This window comes from Lynx rufus, unplaced genomic scaffold (genome assembly GCF_022079265.1).
Source record: "Lynx rufus isolate CCGP_SWC_20201006 ecotype Redwood Valley unplaced genomic scaffold, mLynRuf1.p SCAF_11, whole genome shotgun sequence".
Taxonomy (NCBI): Eukaryota; Metazoa; Chordata; class Mammalia; order Carnivora; family Felidae; genus Lynx; species Lynx rufus.
This window is the reverse complement of record NW_025814825.1, coordinates 4747032-4767767: the sequence shown is the minus strand read 5'-3', so window position 1 is coordinate 4767767 and position 20736 is coordinate 4747032. Positions and strand designations below refer to the sequence as shown.

Sequence of the window (20736 nt, the reverse complement as noted above, 5' to 3'; positions counted from 1 at the left end):
TGCATACCCATGCTTCATCTTAGTATTTTTTGACTTATCTTCCAATTTACCAATTTTCTCTTCATTCATGACTAACCTGTTGTTAAACACATCTATTTGGTTATTAATTTCAATTATTATATCTTCTAATTCCAGAATTTCCATTTAGTTTTCTTAAAAAATTTTTTTTAAACTTGTATTTATTATTGAGAGACAGAGAGAGACAGAGAGAGACAGAGCATGAGCATGAGGGGCAGACAGGGAGACACAGAATCCGAAGCAGGCTCCAGGCTCTGAGCTGTCAGCACAGAGCCTGATGGGGGGGGGTGGGCGGTGGGGGGCGTCGGGCTCGAACTCACAAACCTGATCATGACTTGAGTGGAAATCAGATGCTTAACTGACTGAGCCACCCAGGTGCCCCCATTTAGTATTCTTAATATTTTCTAATATTCTGCTGAAATTCACTGTCTTGTATTTTATTTTCCAGAATATTTCTTATTTCTTAAGCATAATTATTTTACAGTATATGGCTAATAACTCCATTATCTGAAACACTTATGGGTCTGTTTCTATTTCTGTGTGCCTCATACTTTTACTGAGTGATAGACACTGGTTACAAAAACAGTTGGTATTATTTGAAGTGTAGCATGAGTTTGTTTTACTTACAGATGAGGTTAACAGCACTATACATGGATAATCTTAAATTTACCAAAAACTGAGATAACTTGAAGCTGAGGTTCAGTTTATGTGAAGGCTGATTTTTTAAAGTATGGTCCTTTGGAGTCCCAACATGCAACTTGTGGGATTTGCTATATTTCCCTTCTCCTCCAGTTTTTGTTCTCACACCAAACCATTTCTGGCTCACTTGTTGAGCTCCAATTGTTTTGAGTTTTGCTAGCTCCAATACCTTCAAACATTTTAAGTCTTAAAAAAAAACTTGTCCAGCTTTTCTAGTTGTTCTCAGTGGAAGTATTGGGGCAAATTATAATTTGTCATTATAGGATATGTCTACTGTTATAGGAAATAGATTTGTTAATAGGTTAGACTCATTTTCCAGTTTGGGGTGAGGTAGAAATCTAGCTTTTTAAATGAAACACATAGTCAATTATCCTGACTGGTTTTAAATGCCACCTTTCTAAATACTTGTATATGTTGTATACTAGAAATACACATATGCATGGGTTTAATGATAAATTTCACATTGAAGAAAAACTAAACTATCATATATAAACTATATAATCAACCAAATGCTAATGGTGATGATGATGATAATGAAGAAGGAGGTGAAGGATGGGGAGGAGGAGAAGAAAAAGGAGGAAGAAAGGACAAGAAGGAGAAGGAGGAAAAGGAGAAGGCATTGCCATATCATATTCTAAAACAGTCTATAAAGTTATGGTAGTTAAAATAATATGGTATTAAGACAGGGACTGGCAAACAGAACGATGAGAACACTGGTCAAAGATGAGACAACTTGAGGATTAATAAGAATAGTAATTAAAATGGATCAAAATGCAAATAAAAATGTGTGCTATTAAGTCAAAGTCTATATTAGTTTCCTATTCCTGCTATAGCAAATTACCACAAACTTGATGGCTTAAAACAATGCAGATTTATTTATTTTACAGTTATGGATATGAGAAGTTCTCAACTTAGCATATTGACAGGGCTGCATTCATTCTAGAGGCTCTAGAGGAGAATGTTTCCTTGCCTTATCCATCCCCTAGAGGCCACCTTAATTCCTTGGTTCCTGGTCTTTTCTTCCATTTTTAAGGCCATCAGTAGCACCTTTAAACTTCTCTCCTTTGTCTCTGACTCTGACTTCCCTTTTTCCCTTTCTCTCTTATAAGAAAGTTTATGATTACACTGAGCCCACTTAGATAATCCAGGATAATCTCCCCCTCTCAAATCCTTTAATTTAGTCAATCTGCAATGTCCCTTTTGCCATGTAAGGTTATAAATTCAGAGGTCCTGAATTTATTGAATTAGCATGCAAGCATCTTGAGGTGGTGGGGGCATCAGTCAGTCTACAACAAGTACTTTTAGAGGATATTAAAAATCCAATTTATTATTCTGAAAACTATTAAAGAAAGGAGAAGAATCTAGCACTCATCCTGTCTTTTCTATATGAACTGTATCTCAGTTGAATCAAATAATTGAAGAGTGGAAGTTTCTATTCATGGAAATATCCAGCCCATAAATGAAAAAAAGCATGATGACATAGAATATCACCATTTTTTAACCCTTAATGAAATAATAGATCTAGGTAATAATGGTCAGTGGTTGCTAACATCACAAAAAAAGAGAAAACCAGACATTATTTGCTTCCTAATATATAAATATACAAAACCACCTATAAATTCTTCTTGCTAAACATCTGAACTGAAGTCTAGCCAGTCTTCTGACATTTAACTACCCATTTGCTAGAAACATGGAAGGTAGAGAAATGTTAAGAATACCACAGGAATGCAATTGTGAAAGTAGCTGTGGAAAATTCTATAGGATAGAAGATGTGGATACTTCAACAAACAAATTACAAAGAAATTAAAAAATGCAAATAGTGAGCCTATAAACTTAAAATGACTTAAGAATCTAATTGCAACATAGGTATTTTATTTGGGTGCTATTTCAAACAAACATACAAACAAACAAAGTAATACATAAATAAAACACAAATACACACTAGTTATAAGATAATCAGGGGCTTTTGAACATTGGCTGCACAACTGATGATATTGAAGAGTTACTTTAAATTCATTATATTTTAGAGTCACATATTAAAATATTTAACTATTATGGGCATAAGCTCACGTATGAGAGTTAATATCTAATTCCTTCTATTTTATATATGATTGAAATGTTCCACAACAACAACAAAAAATTTAAAGAATTACTTGGTAAAGAGCCACCATAATCATAGCACTATGACTGTGATTACTCTGAGTTTATAGGTTAATTTGAAATGACATGATATCTTCATAAAACTGAGTCTTCTAAACTGGAAACATGTTTTACGTTCCATTTACTCAGAATGAAAAAGAAAACTGTCTTTGCTAAAACTACTCAATTTTTTTTGTATAATTCTTTAACATTTTTGTTAGGTTCATTTATAAAAATGTTATGGTTTTTATTTTTATCAATGTGATCCTTTTCTATTGGGTTATTACTAATATAATAAGAAAATATTTTCTTAATGATGGTTTTATATCATACCATCTGCAAACAATGAAAGCTTTGTGTCTTGTTGTCAATACTTATCTTTTCTTCTATTTCTGACTTCTTTTTTGTTTTACTACATTGGCTAGGAACTAAAAAGCAATGTTGGTAATAATAATTAGCCTTGTCTTGTTCCTGATGGGTATTTTAACGTTTTCATTAAGATATTTGTAGACAGTTTTTTGTGTTGGTATATTCTGAGTTAAGAGTGTAATTATTTTTTTTCAAAGAGTGTAATTCTATATTACTGATTAATTGAAGTCTAGTTAAAGTGAAAAATGAGTGTCTAATTTTATCAAATACTTTACCATATCTATGGAGATGGTCACTTGGTTTTTCTTCCCTTAATCTGATAATGTACAGAATTACATTAACAGATATCTCAGTGTTAAATAATCCTTAAATATGTGGAATATATCCTATTTGAAGACCCAATCCTCTGCTATATTTCACTTCCTAATATTTTATTTAAGATTGTTGCATTTATTTTCATACCTGAGATTGCCCATAACTTTTATTCTTTTTTACTTTTGGTTATAATTCATTACCAATTCATGGAATAAGTTGAAACATTCTCAGAATTATACTAACTTCAAAGAATGAGTTGAAAGTTCTCCATCTCCTTCTATCCTCTATCACAATTTACATAAAAGGGAATGATCTACTTTAGAAATTTTGGTGAAACTAGCCTGTAAAATTGTCTAGGTCTGATGCCACTTTTACATTTGGATTTTTCAATATGTTACATAATTATCATTCTACTAAGATCATCAATATTCTTTTAAGTAAATATTTGTATAGTTCCGAGTATTGTTTTTTTGTAGATTTTCAAACCTATCAACATGAAATTGTACCTGATATCTTAATAAGAGTTTTCAAATCTTATTTTAAATCTCCAAGATCTCTATTAGTTAATTTTTCAAGAATAGAGCAACCTTTAAAACTCTCTTAAGACTAATAATCGGACTTCAAGTCTTCTACCACTTGCTCTATCAACTCTGTTCCTTAACTATTCTTTGATTTGTTCATAGAGTTTCATGTCTATCTATGATTTTGCTTTCCTCAACTGCTTGGTGATTTGGGGCTGCCATTTAAAATCTTTACATTAGATAATCCTTGTTCACTTGCCTGGCGATGTTTGTGTGCCATAGCTTGCCACTAGAGACTGTAGGAGAGGGGCAAATAATAATGGTAGCTAGATGCACCAGTAGGTTATATTTAGGGTATATTCATGATCTCTCCTGGAAACCTCAGAACTGCTCTCCTCTTCGGTGTCAATGTCCACAGTGGTTTCTTCAGTTTTGGGGAAAATGCTATGGAGTCCCTGTGCTCTGCACAGGCAGCAGAAGTGAAGGAGCTGAATGGCGCAGTTGCTCTGAAAGCAGTTCCCTACTTTGGGAACTTTGGCTTTTTTCCCTCTAAAGCTTTTCCTATTTCTGTATCAATTGAGCATGCCTAAGGAAACTTCACTAACTCTGTAGCATCTTCTTTGTGCATACAGGGCTGTGGTTTCATCTAACCAGAAATCTATAATTTTACATGTCATAAAATCTTTTATCCATAGCATTGTGGATTTTGAAATTTTTGGCCTCTCATGGGATTTTGGATGGAAGAGTTGTACATGTCGGCTTAATTCACTCTTTTGATAAAATCACTCATCCCTCTTGCAAAGACTCTCTCTGTTTCTTTTGGGGATTTCTTTATCCTCTGTCACCCACTCAATAAATTCTACTTTAGTCTTCGGGTAGCATTACTCCACTCCTCTGGCCACAGTAGTTAATCAAGGGTGGACACGTGGCATAAACATAGCCAATAATATTAACACTGTGAGGAATATTTCCCCTTTTTCCTAGATGTGCTAAACCAGAGCTGCTTCTATCAGGTCTCCCACCAGTTGGGAGGAAGACTGTCTGCAGTAGAGGGGAATGAGACCAAAGCAAAAAGAATCAGAGAAAAGAGATGAAAAACATCTAAGAGAGATGAAAGATTGAGATATATGCGTGTATACACATACACTCTTAACTACATTGTTTGACTACAGTTAACCTCTGTCCAGCTCACCCCTGTATTTACCAGTTAGTGATCACGTAATACACCTTTCCTTTTTTTAATTGGTTGAACTATTTTGAGTGGAATTTCTTTCACTGCACCAAAAAACTTACAGTACACTGACTATCTCATTCACAACCTTCAGATTTCCTCTTAGATTTCACTTGTTCCTAGAAACCCCTATAAACTTAAATCTACAAGTTAGGTGTTCCTCTTTGTCTTCTATTTGTTCCCAGAGGATCATAATATTTGGGGCCCTATACTATAATGAATTATTTAATCACCTGTCTCCTCTCATTAGACAGTCAACCCCTTGAGGACAAGAATTGTTGCTTATCACTGTGTATCTCTGGAAGTTGGCACAAAACCCACAATGTCATAGGAACTGGGTCACATGTTGAATGAATAAATAAATAACTTATAGTTGTATCATTTAGTAGATGCCTTGTGCTAAATACCTGAGTAGAACCATGACTTTGGGTATCTGCTATGAGTTTTTGATCATCACCATTGCTAATACCTGAAAGTATTCTTTTTGTGTGCAATTATTAAATGTTATTTGTGGTTTTCAGGTAACAAAAGAAAGAACATAGCAGTTTCCAGATTTCTCTCTGGATGGGGCCTTAGGCCAAGGAAGGATATAGATCATATCCCCTAAGGAGAATCTGTTTCCCTTACAATTCTTATGTCAGAGGATCTGTGAGCTAATTGCATTGTCAAAACAAGTCTTGGTGAGCTGGCTTAAACGACTGAAAGGCAGTCCTCATCTCTTTAAAGTGAGTGAAACTCATACACTTCATCCTCTCAGGTGGCTACAGCCACAGGTATTTGCTGCCTCCATTCTGTCATTATCCTGGTTCGTTCTGGTTGCTTACTACCTTTTCAACGTATATGATCTGTGAACCACTGAATGAACTACAAAACATGTCGTTTATAGAACTCTATCTATCAGAAATATTCCTACATTATGCAGCATCTCAGGTCAAGAATAATAATTTACTGAAAATGTGCCTCTATGATCTAAGCACAACATGAAATTTTTTGAAAAAGGTGAGTAGAGATTAGCCAGAAACAATTGCTAAATGCAAAAACCAATTCCTTTAAACTAAAACCCAAGAAAAGTATGAGTATGACTTATTTATGTCCTATTAACAACTAAAATTAATATTTAACAATTATTCATAGAGGGGATTTATATGTTTTGTTATAATTGCCTATCCACAATTAAGAGAGAAACTAAATTTTGTCAGTGTTCTTTAACTTGAACACCAGCCTGAGAGTTAAACTTGGAACATTTATGCAGTTGTTGTGTGGACCTTGTTTGCTCTCAGAGCACTGAGGTCAGCATGAATAATCACATTAACAGGGCAGGCCTCTGCATCCTGTATGAAAGGTTGTTAATTAAAAAACAGATATTAGCACCAAGGGTTATCAGACACTTCAACAATGTCATTAAATATTATAGTATAATACCTGCTTTGGTTAATCCTTTAAAATTCCAAGAGTGGCCTAATTCCTGAAGACCCAAAATCCCTTCATTAAAGATTATTTTTTATAACTCTGGTCAGCTTGGAGAAAACGTAAATGACAAAGGAAAATAAAAGCGCCAATCCCAGTCTACTTTCTCCATTTTATCTTTCCATAAGCATAAATGTCACCTAAATATATCCTTACAACAAAGAAGAAAGGCACGATTGTGCAACTAACAAAGAGAAAAGGGAGTTCAAATTCCTTTATGAAACTTTTTCTTGATGATTCTAAGTATCTGCTTATGCTACTGGCAAAGCCATTATCATTTTCCCAAAGTTTTGCTGAATAAATGATATAGCATTGTATTCTAAACTGATAATTTTTGCACCTGTTGCACTATATGATGTAATTCTCTCATGGAAATGTTGTCAGTGAAACTTTGTCAAGTGACACCTAATTTAAGCTCGTATGAGGAGACCACAAAGAAGAAATTTTAGAGAAGTCAAAGGCACAAAGGGCTCCTTGTTTTCCTTCAATTAACTTAAAAGGCCCACATGAGAACAAGTACCCAAATGGAAGATGAGTAACAGTGACTGAGGTGTTTATGAAGTAGGCATTTTATTAAATCCAGAACAACAGCACCCTGGCAGATATAATAGTTGGCACATTCCACCTGGTGCTTAGTATCAAGAAATTAAAAAGATAACATAAATATCCCTTTCTTCACCATTTATGTGATTTAATTTTTTTTAATACTTATTATTTTTTAAGAGAAAGAGAGAGGGAGGCAGAGCGTGAGTGGGGGAGGGACAGGGAGAGAGGGACACAGAATCCAAAGCAGGCTCCAGGCTCTGAGCTGTCAGCGCTGAGTCCAAGGAGGGGCTCGAACCCATGGACCGCGAGATCATGACCTGAGCCCAAATCCAACGCCCAACCTACTGAGCCACCCAGGAACCCCTATTCATTGTTTATTTGTGACCATGGCCACTCCTATGTCTGATACTTCTAGGCAACATAGACTTCTCAAGTAGTTGGGAACCTAAGGAGCACTTTTTATGGCATCTTTAACCTCCTTAAGATGTTTTCTTACCTCGGATTAATTTGTAGCAATTATGAACATGTAATTATACATAAAGCTGTTCCAAAATATCTTAAGGTAGACCATTTATTGTAGAAATGCTATTGTATTCAATGTCACTGAATCACTTATGTAGTATTAATTGAGGGGCCACTATGGTTCATTCTACACTATGCTTTGGTAGAAAGGCATCACCTCATCCTTGCCTTCAAGGAAATTACAGTTGAGTTGTGCTGACTATATCAATCCACAAAAAATAATTAGAAAACCATATAGCACAGTGCATATTTATGTGCTTATACGTGTAAAAAGAGTAGCCAATATTCAGCAGAAAGAGATCAACCAGAATAAAATAATAGAATGTGATTAAAGAGTTTGTCTAAACCTTTCCTTTGAGATGTGATGCAATTAAGGAAGGTTTGCTTCATTGAGGAAGTGGGATTTGAATTAGACCTTAAAGATGATTAGATTGAAAAAATGCGATATTAGAAGAGATTTAACTGAATTAATTTATCTCACTTTTCCCAATTTTCTTTGTATGAAGACATACATAACCCGTTCAGCTTTTCTTTGTCAAATAATCCATAAATACATAAAGTATATGTGATTAACAATGCCTTTAATGCGAAAAGACAGCTTATTTTCTTAATCCAATGCTCGCTTTATGTAATTATTCTTTTTGCAAACTACTAGTTGGTTATATTAACACTCGAGTAATCTTGACAAGAAGTTGCTTTAAGCAGTTAAAGATCCAGATGCCGATCAGCATGCATTAAGTGATTCAGCTTAATTGGTTCCATCTAGATAAATTACTTACCTCAGTTCCTATCACAATTTCTTCCCTGGTAGAGTAGAATAGAAACTCATATAGCTTGTAGTGTTGAAATAAGCTGAAATACAAAATAAATGTGCAACTCTGATAAATTTATTTTAGGAAAGAAAGCAAATATGTAAGAGTATTTATGAAAGGGAAATTGTTCATATTGAGCAAGACATTAAATACTAACATGGAGTGAGCTACCTGTTTTATTCCAAATGGATTGTCCAGAAATGGTAAAAAACTAAAGATTTACTTTTTTGAGACGTTGACAGTATAACACAGTACCGAATATAAGATCAGTCAATTAATCTGTGATGAATGGATAGGTTTGGGATAAGGGAGCAATTAGATTGCATCTGGGCTTTTCTTGGCTGGCAATCAAATAATGCAGTGTCCCTAAATAACACCAAACTTCACATTATTTTTCATGTTTTGCTTTAAACTGGAGTCAGTTTCCTCTGGAATGAACGGACTGAAATCTATAATCTACATCTGTATTATTTACTTCTCACATTCTCAAATGATTCAAGATTAAATTAATCTCTGATAACACCTGAAAATGATGCAGCATGTACTGAAATCCATTTAGGAGTTGTCTGATTTTCCTGTAGAATATTTGTTCACACGTCAAAGAGAGGAATTAATATAAGAAAGGTAATTTCTTCAATTTTTACCCTAAAGAGCAGGTGGTCAGTGTCTAAAAACCATGAAGAGCTAAATAATAGAAGCCTCTTAAAACAAGTATTTCTGGTAAGTTTAAAGATCTCAGCAATGTGTTATTGAGAGTTAAAAATTTACTGACGGGCTGATTTCTAATATCCTGTTTGTGATAATATTTGAATTTTTCTAATTCTTTTCCTGCTGGTTGGGAAAATTAATAGACTCATAATACAGCAAAATGCCCAAGAACAAAAAAATTGTCTTACTGGTTTCTCTTTCAGTCTGGTGCCTTTTGCTATTCAAGAAAATTGATTTTAATATAACTTAGAAATTAACATTTGCAAAATGTAGCTACAGAGCATGTATAATAATGGCTTCTCCTGAATGCTGTAATGGATCAAAGTTTCAATTCATTTGAAATCAATGAAGAAATCCTCAGGCAGCTGGGTCTCTCTGAGTTATATCAGCAGTTGATTTCACTACTAACACAATCCATTAAAAAGTGATGGGTATGCAGACTCAGTCATGGTATTATTATTCTTTTTTTTTTTTTGAGGCGGGGTGGGGGGACCTCGTACATTCAAATTATTCCTCAACACTCAGAAAACTAACTTAGCTTTTGACATTACTTTGATTTGTTGGCTAGAAAATACATCAAGATTAGTGAAGTTTGATGATTCAATGAAGCAAAATAAATTCAAATTCTCCTTTCCTTACATTGCTTACCTAGAGAAAGCTTTAAGGTTAAAAATATTACACTGGCAATAACTGATTGAGTAGAAAAAATAAAGACTGTAGAGTATTTGGAAATAACTTGGCTTCTTCTCTGTGAATTAGTGTAAAATTTTTCTTCCATCTTATGTTACACAAAGAAGTTAATTCATAAATCTTCCTTCCTGCAATTTTATAATCTTTCAGCCTCACTCTCCTCATTGCATATAGGAATTAGATTGTCTCATGCCAAAGGGGAAATTCACTTCTCACAATGAAAATAAAATGCATGACTTGGATGCAGTGGTCAAAGAAGCGAGCTGGGGCAAGACCAGGACTAGGGTAAGATAGATGAGAGGAGGAAGGCACCTAACGAGGCACTTTTCAGGGGTGGGTCAAGTTGCCTCCATTGCTTCGCTCTGGTCTCCATCTTGGTTGGGGTCTGTAACTTTACCAGGGAACTATTAGGTAACTTCCTCTGGGAGTGAAGTGACACCTCTGTTATGGGAATACATTTCCTCCCTCTTCCTTTGGAAGGAAGACTTCCAGCTGACTCAAGCCCCTAGACTATTTTGTCAAATACCTTGTCATAGTTCTAAATCAAAGGGAGAATCCTAAGAAATAAAATGGGTCAAGACATCTGGGCTCACTGCCAGGAAGTATACCCTGTTGTGCACAGAGGGGCAGTGTTGATTTTCTTATATTGAGTAAATGCCTATGCACATTACCTTCACCTAATTTCCAAGGAATAGGTAGAATACACAATGACAGAAGTGTAGTGGGACCAGATATATCTAAGTGATGTCTTATATTAAAAAGCTGCAGTAGCATTTATATGTATATGTATATGCATATGCATATGTATATGTATATCATATGTATATGATGGAATATACAATTTATATTCTATTAACAGTATCAAACAAAATTCCAATTTTATTGCTAGTTAAGTTTCACGTGGTATGGGTCATGTTCTAAAAACTACTCTTCCTGAATTGACGAGGGCTTACATTGGTTGAGTAAATTTAATATCAGATTAAATTGAAACATGCTTACACTATATAAAACTTATAATATGAGTTAGCTTCATATTTATAAAACTTCTTTGTAGTCAATAAAATGAAAAATATTATATGGTTTAATTGCCATTAAATGTATATATGTGGACCTATGAGGCATTCTAAATAGGTATTGTAGAAAAGCACATTTCTTTTTATACAACTTCAGTACCAATTCTAGATATCCTACTAACTGATATTTTATTTTCTGGAAAAGGAGCATTTAAAATGTATAAGTTCCTTGGGCAGAAGACATGAATAGACACTTTTCCAAAGAAGACACCCAGATGGCTAATAGATACAAAAAAGATGCTCAACATCACTTGTCATCAGGGAAATACAAATCAAAACCATGATGAGATACCACCTCACACCTGTCAGAATGGCTAAAATTAACAACACAAGAAACAACAGGTGTTGGCGAGGATGCAGAGAAAGGGGAACCCTCTTGTACTGTTGGTGGAAATGCAAATTGGTATAGCCACTCTGGAGAACAGTATGGAGTTTCCCCAAAAAACTAAAAATAGAACTACTCTACAATCCAGGAGTTGCACCACTAGGCATTTACTCAAAGGATACAAAAATAAAGATTTGAAGAGGTAGTGTACCCCAGTGTTTATAGCAGCTTTAACAACAAGAACCAAACTATTGAGAGAGCCCAAATGTCCATCAACTGCTGATTGGATAAAGAAGATGTAGGGGCGCCTGGGTGGCGCAGTCGGTTAAGCGTCCGACTTCAGCCAGGTCACGATCTCGCGGTCCGTGAGTTCGAGCCCCGCGTCAGGCTCTGGGCTGATGGCTCAGAGCCTGGAGCCTGTTTCCGATTCTGTGTCTCCCTCTCTCTCTGCCCCTCCCCCGTTCATGCTCTGTCTCTCTCTGTCCCAAAAATAAATAAACGTTGAAAAAAAAAATTGAAAAAAAAAAAGAAGATGTATATATGTACAATGGAATATTACCCAGCCATCAAAAAGAATGAAATCTTGCCATTTGCAGTGATACGGATGGACCTAAGTGTATTATGCTAAGCAAAATAAGTCAGTCAGAGAAGACAGATACCATACGATTTCACTCATATGTGGAATTTAAGAAACAAAACAGATGAACATATGGATAGAGGGGAAAAAGAGGAGGGAGGAAAACAAACCACAAGAAACTCTTAAACACTGAGAACAAACTGAGGGTTGATGGAGGAAAGTGGGTGGAAGATGAGCTAAATGGGTGATGGGTATTAAGGAGGGCATTTACTGGAATGAGCACTGGGTATTGTATGTAAGTGATGAATTACTGGAATCACTTCTGAAACCAATATTGCACTGTATGTTAACCAAAATTTGAATAAAAAATTTAAAAGTGTATAATTTATTTGAAATCACAATATGAAGATTTAATGTCATCAAAAATAGTTCTGATTTGCTTCATGTGACCAATCTCTCAAACATTTTATGGTTGTTGTTGTTGTTTTTAGAAATAAGAATAGAAATTTTTGGTAAGTAAAGTTACTCTGGTTAGCATTTAATGATGACTAACACTGACATCCCTTCCTAACTTAATTTTCTGAAATGAAATGTCAAGTAATAGACTCATGAGCATCGTTCGATTAAAGAGAAAAGAGGTGCAATCTTGTACCATCTAGAAGATGTCAGTAGGGCACCTGCATAGAGTTGTGCTGCTATGGTTAGCTATCAGTCCTGGTGCCCATCATAAACCCCCTGGGCTTAGAGCTCAGATGTAAAAATGTGTTCTTCAAAGAGAAACCTGGCAGTTTCAAATAGAGAAGAGAAAGAAGGTTGCTATACAAATGTGCAGAAAATTCCCCTCACCTAGGGATTACCAAACTCTGATGGGCAAAAAGACCTTGGGGAGCAAGGTTTCCAGTTCTGGATTTCCATTCCCTTCCTGCCTCCAACACAGGGACCTTGCTTTACTCTAATTGATATGAAGGGTACTGCAGCTCTCAGCGAGAGGCACACATTAGGAGGTATATATTTTACATTAAGAAATCAAATTATATCCAATGCTATTATATAAAAACATTTTATATCATATTCTATTATTAATTCATGCCAGAAACCATCATATAAACGTTATCATATTAAACACATTAATATTTAAAAAGCTTCCAGACTACAGCCAGGATCCTTGCCAAGCAAATCATGAGCATGTCTAGGACATCATGCAGCACCCTTTATTTTGGAATTTTAAAATTTAAAATTGGAAAACACTGCAGTGTATAGTGTTGGAGGAAAAAAGATTCTGCAGAAGCTTTTAGTTAGGCAAAAGACAGATTTTTTACCAACTCTTGTTTAAATATTTGCAAACTCTCAAAATGTCCTTTGGGAAAGATGCATGCCTCTAATGCAGACCTTGTGACAGATTGTATAAAAGGCCAATTTCTTAGTTCACCACTGAAGAATCACTGTAATAAAAATATTTCCCCTCAATTCACCATAATTTCCTAAGCACAGAGAAAAACTTAATGAGTTTAATTGGTTAATACTACAAAGTATTTCAAGGCACATAATAAATTTGAGGAAGCATGGATATATACCTCTCTAACTTCTAGCACAAAGAATTTCAAATAAATGTTTAAATGGAAATTAATGTTGTTCTAAAATGTGAAATTTTGATGTCAAGGCCAACTACCTAAAATATAAAGTCCATTGTAATCAAGTTGGATTAATGTGAAAGAATAAATTTATTAATAAAATGTTCTTAATTAGAGATTAAGAGAAAAAATAAATTTTTGTATCATTTATTATAATTCTACATGAAAAAAATAATTCTACATGAACTTATACTTTTTAAACACAAACCTTTTTTTAAGAATGCAAGATTAGCCAAAAATTCAATGTTCTGAATTTTATTTATTGGATTAAAGATTTTAATATTATCTCATTATTGGCTGGGCTTATTATAGCATAAATACTGTGAATGTCTAAAAATTGAATTGGTTTCTATTTAGTAGACATTTTATAAAATAAAATGAAATGAAAAATAAATGCTACTGAAAGAAAATCCATACCTGATTTTTAAGTAATCGATGATAGCATTGGCTTGTTTTATATTAAAAAAACTCCATTCTTCATTTTTCTGTGAATGGGGTGGTCCTATTTCAGCCATAACTTCTCCAAGCCATTTTATGCTGTCTTCTAAGGACATATGCAGGGCTGAAATAAAACCCAGAGAATCTTAAGCATTATTTTGATAGATGTTTTGGGAACAAAATAATTCAAGATGTCCTTAACGTCCAAATATTTACTTTTCCAATATTGGTAAGGCCAATACTAATAGCAATGTTGTTTTTTAATGATATGTTAGTAATTACATTTTTGTAAAAGAACAGCAACTGACACATCCAACAATAATAAATTACTGTCATGCTACACAATTGTCTAAAGATTTTGTTTCCATTTTAAGATGCACAAATAATTTAAAATCTACCTAAAGATAACTTTACAATGGAAAATATACTTTTTAAATGATCTTAGAATAAAGGAAAATATGGAAATGACACAATGGTGGTTTGAATTAGCTGCTAAGGAACACCTACGTGGTGGATTCAGTTACTGTAGACTGGAGAGCTGAACTCAGAGCTGAAAATGTAGATTAACAGAGTCAACCGACACTTGGCTTTGGCTGATTGTTACCACGTGGCAATTTGGGACTGAAGATTTTCATTAGATGCCAGAAATATGTATTTTTACGGAAAACATCAAGATATTTTTTTTCTTCTCCAAGATACAGACTTATAACTTATGTAAGCTGTTTCTCAAATGCATGCCTGGTGGTGGTGGTGAGAGCCAGATGACAGCACAGAGCGAGGCTGACACCGCTTTGCCACCATCACCAAAAATAAACAAGTCAATGGTTATGGTCTATTCTCCTGCAACTAAAAACAAACAAGAAAGGAATAGTATCTTTTATGGCATGTGTCAAGTTGAAAAAGAAGTAGATAAATGTCAAAAGCCTTAGACTCAACATTTACAGTGTCTGTAACACAAATATGAACTTCCATCTTCTTTTCCTGTTTAATTATGCTCATTTTTATTTGTGGCAGGCAAAATATTATTTCCATCTCACACACACACACACACACACACACACACACACACACACTGACAAGTGATGAGTGTATGGACATGAGACTGAAGAGACTGAGGTGGAGAGTTGAAAATCTCTGGCAAAGATGAGATTGGAGCAGCTGCTTGGGTTGGGGGAGGTGTTAGCTGGGGGCCTGGATGAAGGCTCTGGGGAGCACTGTGCTGCTCAATGTGAGCCCCCACCCTCCCGGACCCAACCTCTATCTCTCTTAGGAAACCAGCAGTAAACTTTCTACTTCTTGCTAATGGAGTGCATCTTTCAGGGAGGTCGGAGTGGGTAATGCAGAGGATTTATGAGAACATAAGCAGATTGTTGGACCCAGCCACTTCTGGTAACACAGCTACTCTTTCACTCTGGGATGTGTTATGCCCTCAAATTACTGATCAAATAACAGTAAAATGATTAAAAATCTTAGGAAGACATGATGAACACTAACTTGCAATTTGTTTAGTCTAGACTCTTTTATACCTGTGGGAATGAGAATGAAGCAAAAAACTGTGTAACAATTAAAATCTGGTTTGATGAATGACAATTGGTCCATTTCTCATAGCGCCCCTCCAGATTTTCTTTTATATATGTTAGACACACAAGTTATTGCTGGATAACTGGGCTTTACTGTATCATTCTAAGGGAAGCTCAGTTATTATTGTACATTTCTTTTCCTATGATAAACTTGAAACTGTTTGGGGATAACTTCAGAAATGAAAAATTTGTTGGATAAAAGCAATTCAAAAATGAATGGATTAAAAATCTGAATCATTTAATTACTAAAATGGTATTAATTAGAGATGCTGGAGGAAAAAGTAATTCTTAGATGATTATAGTTCTAGATGTAATTACGTGTATCAAGCACAAAAATGCATTTATATGACTATTTTCTTATGTTGAAATATAATTGACACTTTAAAACTGTTTTCTATGTCTAATGTCTTTCTATAGATAATGGCTTTAAAAATTAGGAAAGTTATCACTTCACTTATCTAACTGAAATATTTGCTTTTAAAAATCATATTTAGTGATATGATTAAAATATGAAAGATTAAACCATTTAAATAGTAAGTGCTATTAGAAATCAAAGTTATTCTTTGAAAATTTAGGATAATGAACGAACATGCTAGAATAATTAGTTGGAAGACGTAAGATGGTACCTTATAACTGCCACTTACTAGTTAGGTGATCTAAGTTTCATTTCCTAAATCTGTAAACGAACATAAGACTAACTTTCAAAATGATGGTGCTGTTGTGAGGCTCAAATAAGGCATGCATGTTAAACTCTTGGTAAACTGAAATATGTACACTACTATATTACATGTATATAGAGCTTTCTAGAGTCAGCTCAAAGCTGGCACATTTGATGTAGCAGTAGGAAGGATGAATTCTCAGTCACTGGGGTTGATGCTTGTGACCTTAAGGAGTTATTTAATCTTTCTAAATCTCATTTATTTTTCTCATTTTTAAAATGGGGAGAATAATAGAACTATTTCAAGGTTGTGTGTGAATTAATTAGACAGTATTTGGAAAGCAAATGCACCGACTGGCACAAGATAATCCTACACAAATGTTACCTATTATTATCATTCCTATTTAGGGGGAAATAATTAAACTTCATGGAACAAAAAAAGTATTCTGTGGCTATTTGCTAATATTCATGTTATATAGAGGAGAATCAATCTAGGCCCATCAACCTGGACAGGGGTCAAATATCCAGTCTAATACTCAACAGCTTGTCCTTGGTCAGACCCTGGAAAAACTAGAGCCCAAAATGTATATTGTTAAGACAATCCTATGTTGCATTATCTTTTAGTTTTGATCCAATGTGATTCCAGGTGAGTTGTCTGCAGAATGCCTTGTGGATAATGCAGCACAAACTTGAGACAAGGAACAGATCAGAAACTGAGTCAGTAGAAAATGCAGTTCCTACGCTAGAATTTTATTAACGGTCAACCACGCTGCAGCCAACAGCCTAGACATGTTCTACGGTGCTTTTACTGTTAAGATGTTGCTGGATGCAAATGTTCACTGTGTGCTTAGGACTCTGCCTCCTCTGAGTCCAAGTATAAACAGACTACCTCTTTCTCTGACACACTTACCTATGATTATATTCTTTCATATGATAACTATAACCTTACGTTTAAAGGTTTGAGGGAGGGGTGCCTGGGTGGTGCAGTCGGTTAAGCGTCCGACTTCAGCCAGGTCACGATCTCGCGGTCTGTGAGTTCGAGCCCCGCGTCGAGGCTCAGAGCCTGGAGCCTGTTTCCGATTCTGCGTCTCCCTCTCTCTCTCTGCCCCTCCCCCGTTCATGCTCTGTCTCTCTCTGTCCCAAAAATAAATAAAAAATGTTGAAAAAAAAATTTAAAGGTTTGAGGGAATTTTTTTTTCCTGCCCAAAGGGAAAACTAGATCCCTTGCTTTTTTTCTGGTTAGATTTTACATATGTACTTTCACACTCTCCTACTTTATGAGTAGTTGCATGGGTCTTGCTCAAGTTTTTAAAACTCATTTTTGAACTGATATCAACAATATAAAATTTCACATAAAAGAAATATTTTGAGTCATTTGTAAGTTACAGAAAAAAATAAAATGGAAATATCTTGTCAAATTTGGAATGTGAAGATTCGTGAAAATGTTTTTTTTTTTTCTTTCGTCGTGAAAATGTTTTACTTTCCTTTATTCTGTTTCTAGATTGTGAACTTTAAGCTAAGAGGTTGCAAACCATAGGACCGTTCACGTCATATATTCTTTTTTTTTTTTTTACCATAAGTCTGTCTGACTTATTTCAATTTTTGCATAGGTGACATATTCACATGGTTCAAAAAACAGGTGAATGTATATTGTGAAAAGGCTTCCTCACCTTTGTTGCCCACACGTCCACTTCCCACATCCTTCCCTACAGAAAAAATTCCCCAGTGCTATTGAGAAATAATTGACATATATCACTGTGTAAGTTTAGGGCACACAGCAAGATGGTTTGATTTATTGTCCAGTGGTTACTGCAATAGATTTAGGTAACATCCATCTTCTCATATAGACACAATAGAGAGAAAAGAAGACAAAGGAAAAAAATTCTTGTGATGAGAACTCTTAGGATTTACTCTCTTAACAACTTTCTTGTATATCACACCTGGTAACTGTCATCAGCATGTTGTTCATTACATCCCTAGTACTTATTTATCTTGTACGTGGAAGTCTGTAGCTTGACCACCTTCCACATTCTGGTATCCACAATTTCTATGGGTTTGGTGTTTTGTTTCTTTGTTTTTGTTTTAAATTCCACATGTAAGTGCAATTGTACAGTATTAGTCTTTCTCTGTCTGGTTTATTTCATTTAGCATAACGCCTTCAAGTTTCATCCATGTTGTCACAAATGGTGAGATTTGTTTCTTTAGGGTGAATAACAATGTTCCATGGTTATGTATATATACTACAACTTCTTTATCCATTCGCCCATAGATGGACACTTAGGTTGTTTCCATATCTTGGCGATTGTAAATAATACTGCTATGAACATGGGGGTGCAGATATCTTCTTGAGTTAATGTTTTTGTTTCACTTGGATATATTCCCGGAAGTGGGGTTGCCAGATCATATAGTTGTTCTATTTTTAATGTTTTGAGGAAACTTCATACTGCTGATTATTTATATAAATCATTAATTTCTATCAGTATAGATTGGTGGATGTTAATTTTATACTTTGGATTATAATTCAATACTATCATGCTATTTTGTTCATATTGTTCCAACTTTGGACATTGGAAACTTTTCAGTTGGCTTCTCTATTTCATTGACACACCAACCATCATTTTGATTTTTGAGCATTTACTCTTGGCCACTACAATATGCCCCCAGGCTCATCTTTTATGTTCTCTGCTCCAGGTCTACAGTAAGCCTTCTCTCCTTTTCTTGGAGAATTAAATTATAAACCAAGACCTGGTTCCTGGGTATGCTCATTACTACTGGGATGCTGTCGCTTCTAGGCCTTCTCTGCAGACAGAGCTAAGAAGTATATGTACATACACTTAACTCTACAAATACATGTGTATCTACATTAAGTTAAGTGAGTTCATGCTGATTTATCTCCAGGTGATATTTCTCATTTTTTGCTTTTACAAACATGACTGAAACTAACGACTTTACTTACATGTATGTAAGTAAATATGTAGGATAAATTCACAAAAGTGGAATTGCTAGGTCAAAGGGGACAATACATTAGTGAATTTGATAGACAGCTGCTAACCTAAACTCCTCAGGAGGGTTTTAAATACATATTTCCATTAGCAATATAGGATAGTACCTATTTTCTTATAGCTTTGACAGCTGAAAATGCTACCAAAATTTTAAAGTTTTGTCAATCTGACATATGACATTTCTGTGTAGTTTTAATTAGCATTTTCCTTATTATCTTTAATGCTAAACTTTTCATTTAAGAATCACTTGTACTTATTTAGTCATATCCTTGGCTTACTCTTCTATTGAAGTATTGGTCTTTTTCTCCTTGCTTTTTCATGCTTTTTTTTTTTTTTATATTATAGAACTTAATTGTTTGCTGGTGTCTGAGATACAATAATCTCCCCAGTTTCTTATTCTTTTTTTGATTTTTCTCTTGGTATTTTTTCTTTGTAGACTTTTGGTTTTTATATATCAACTTTAATTATCTTTGTCTTTATGGTTTTGGAATTTTGAGGCATAGTTTTAAAGGTCTTCCCCATCCAAGGTTATAAGGAATTTATCCATGTTTTCCTCCAACATTTTTACAGTTCCATTTATTTTACATTTACATTAAGTAAAAAAAGTGATCCACTTGTAATATACCATGGTTTATGGAAATACAGAGGGTTGGATCCAATTCTATTTTTTCTAGATGGACACAGTATTATTTACTAAATAGTACATCTTTTCACCATGGATATTTCAGATGTCATTTTATAAAATACTGAATTTCAATGCTTGGGTCTATTTCTAAACTTTCCATTGTGTTCTATTGGTCTGTCTCTTTAGTCATTAACCACTGTGTTCAAATATTTGAGATATTATAACACTACACTACTATTCTAATCCCAAGATAGGCTATAGTTTATTATACTTTTTATTTTTTTAAGTTTATTTATTTTGAGAGAAAGAGATAGTGCATGTGCACAAGAAGAGGAGGGGAGAGAAGAGAAAGAGGCAGAAAGAGAGGGAGGAGAGAGAAACCCAAGCAGGCTCCACACTGCCAGTGCAGAGCCCGATGCTGGGCTTGAACTCATGTGAGATCATGACCTGAGCCAAAATCAAGAGTCGGACACTTAACCAACTGAGCCACTCAGGAACCCCTACACTTTTTAAGGACAATTTGTATTTGCTTATTTTCTATATTTTTGTTAGAATTACCTTGCCTAGTAAGCCACCTCTAGGCAAAAACATCAACAAAAAACTTGGTAATTTTATTGCGATACTATTATTATACATTAACTTAGTGAGATTTAGCATTTTTTTTTTGATGTGGAGTATTTCCATGAATATTGTCAAGTTCTTCCAAATGTTGAAACCTTCCTTGTGACCTTTAAAAGTTCTCTGAAGTTTTTTTCATATAGAACTTGTACATTTCTTTTTAAAGTTTATT

General features: G+C 34.6%; 1 protein-coding gene across 1 annotated transcript in view; it reads right to left on the bottom strand.

Annotated features, from left to right (window-relative positions):
- Positions 1 to 20736, bottom strand: part of CABCOCO1 (ciliary associated calcium binding coiled-coil 1) — a 120435-nt gene that overhangs the window by 76304 nt on the left and 23395 nt on the right. The window contains exons 4-5 of the mRNA XM_047072822.1: positions 14061 to 14205; positions 8607 to 8679 (exon numbers count right to left, since the gene is read on the bottom strand). Of these exons, the coding sequence (XP_046928778.1) occupies positions 8607 to 8679; positions 14061 to 14205 (218 nt within the window). The remainder of the gene's footprint in view (positions 1 to 8606; positions 8680 to 14060; positions 14206 to 20736) is intronic.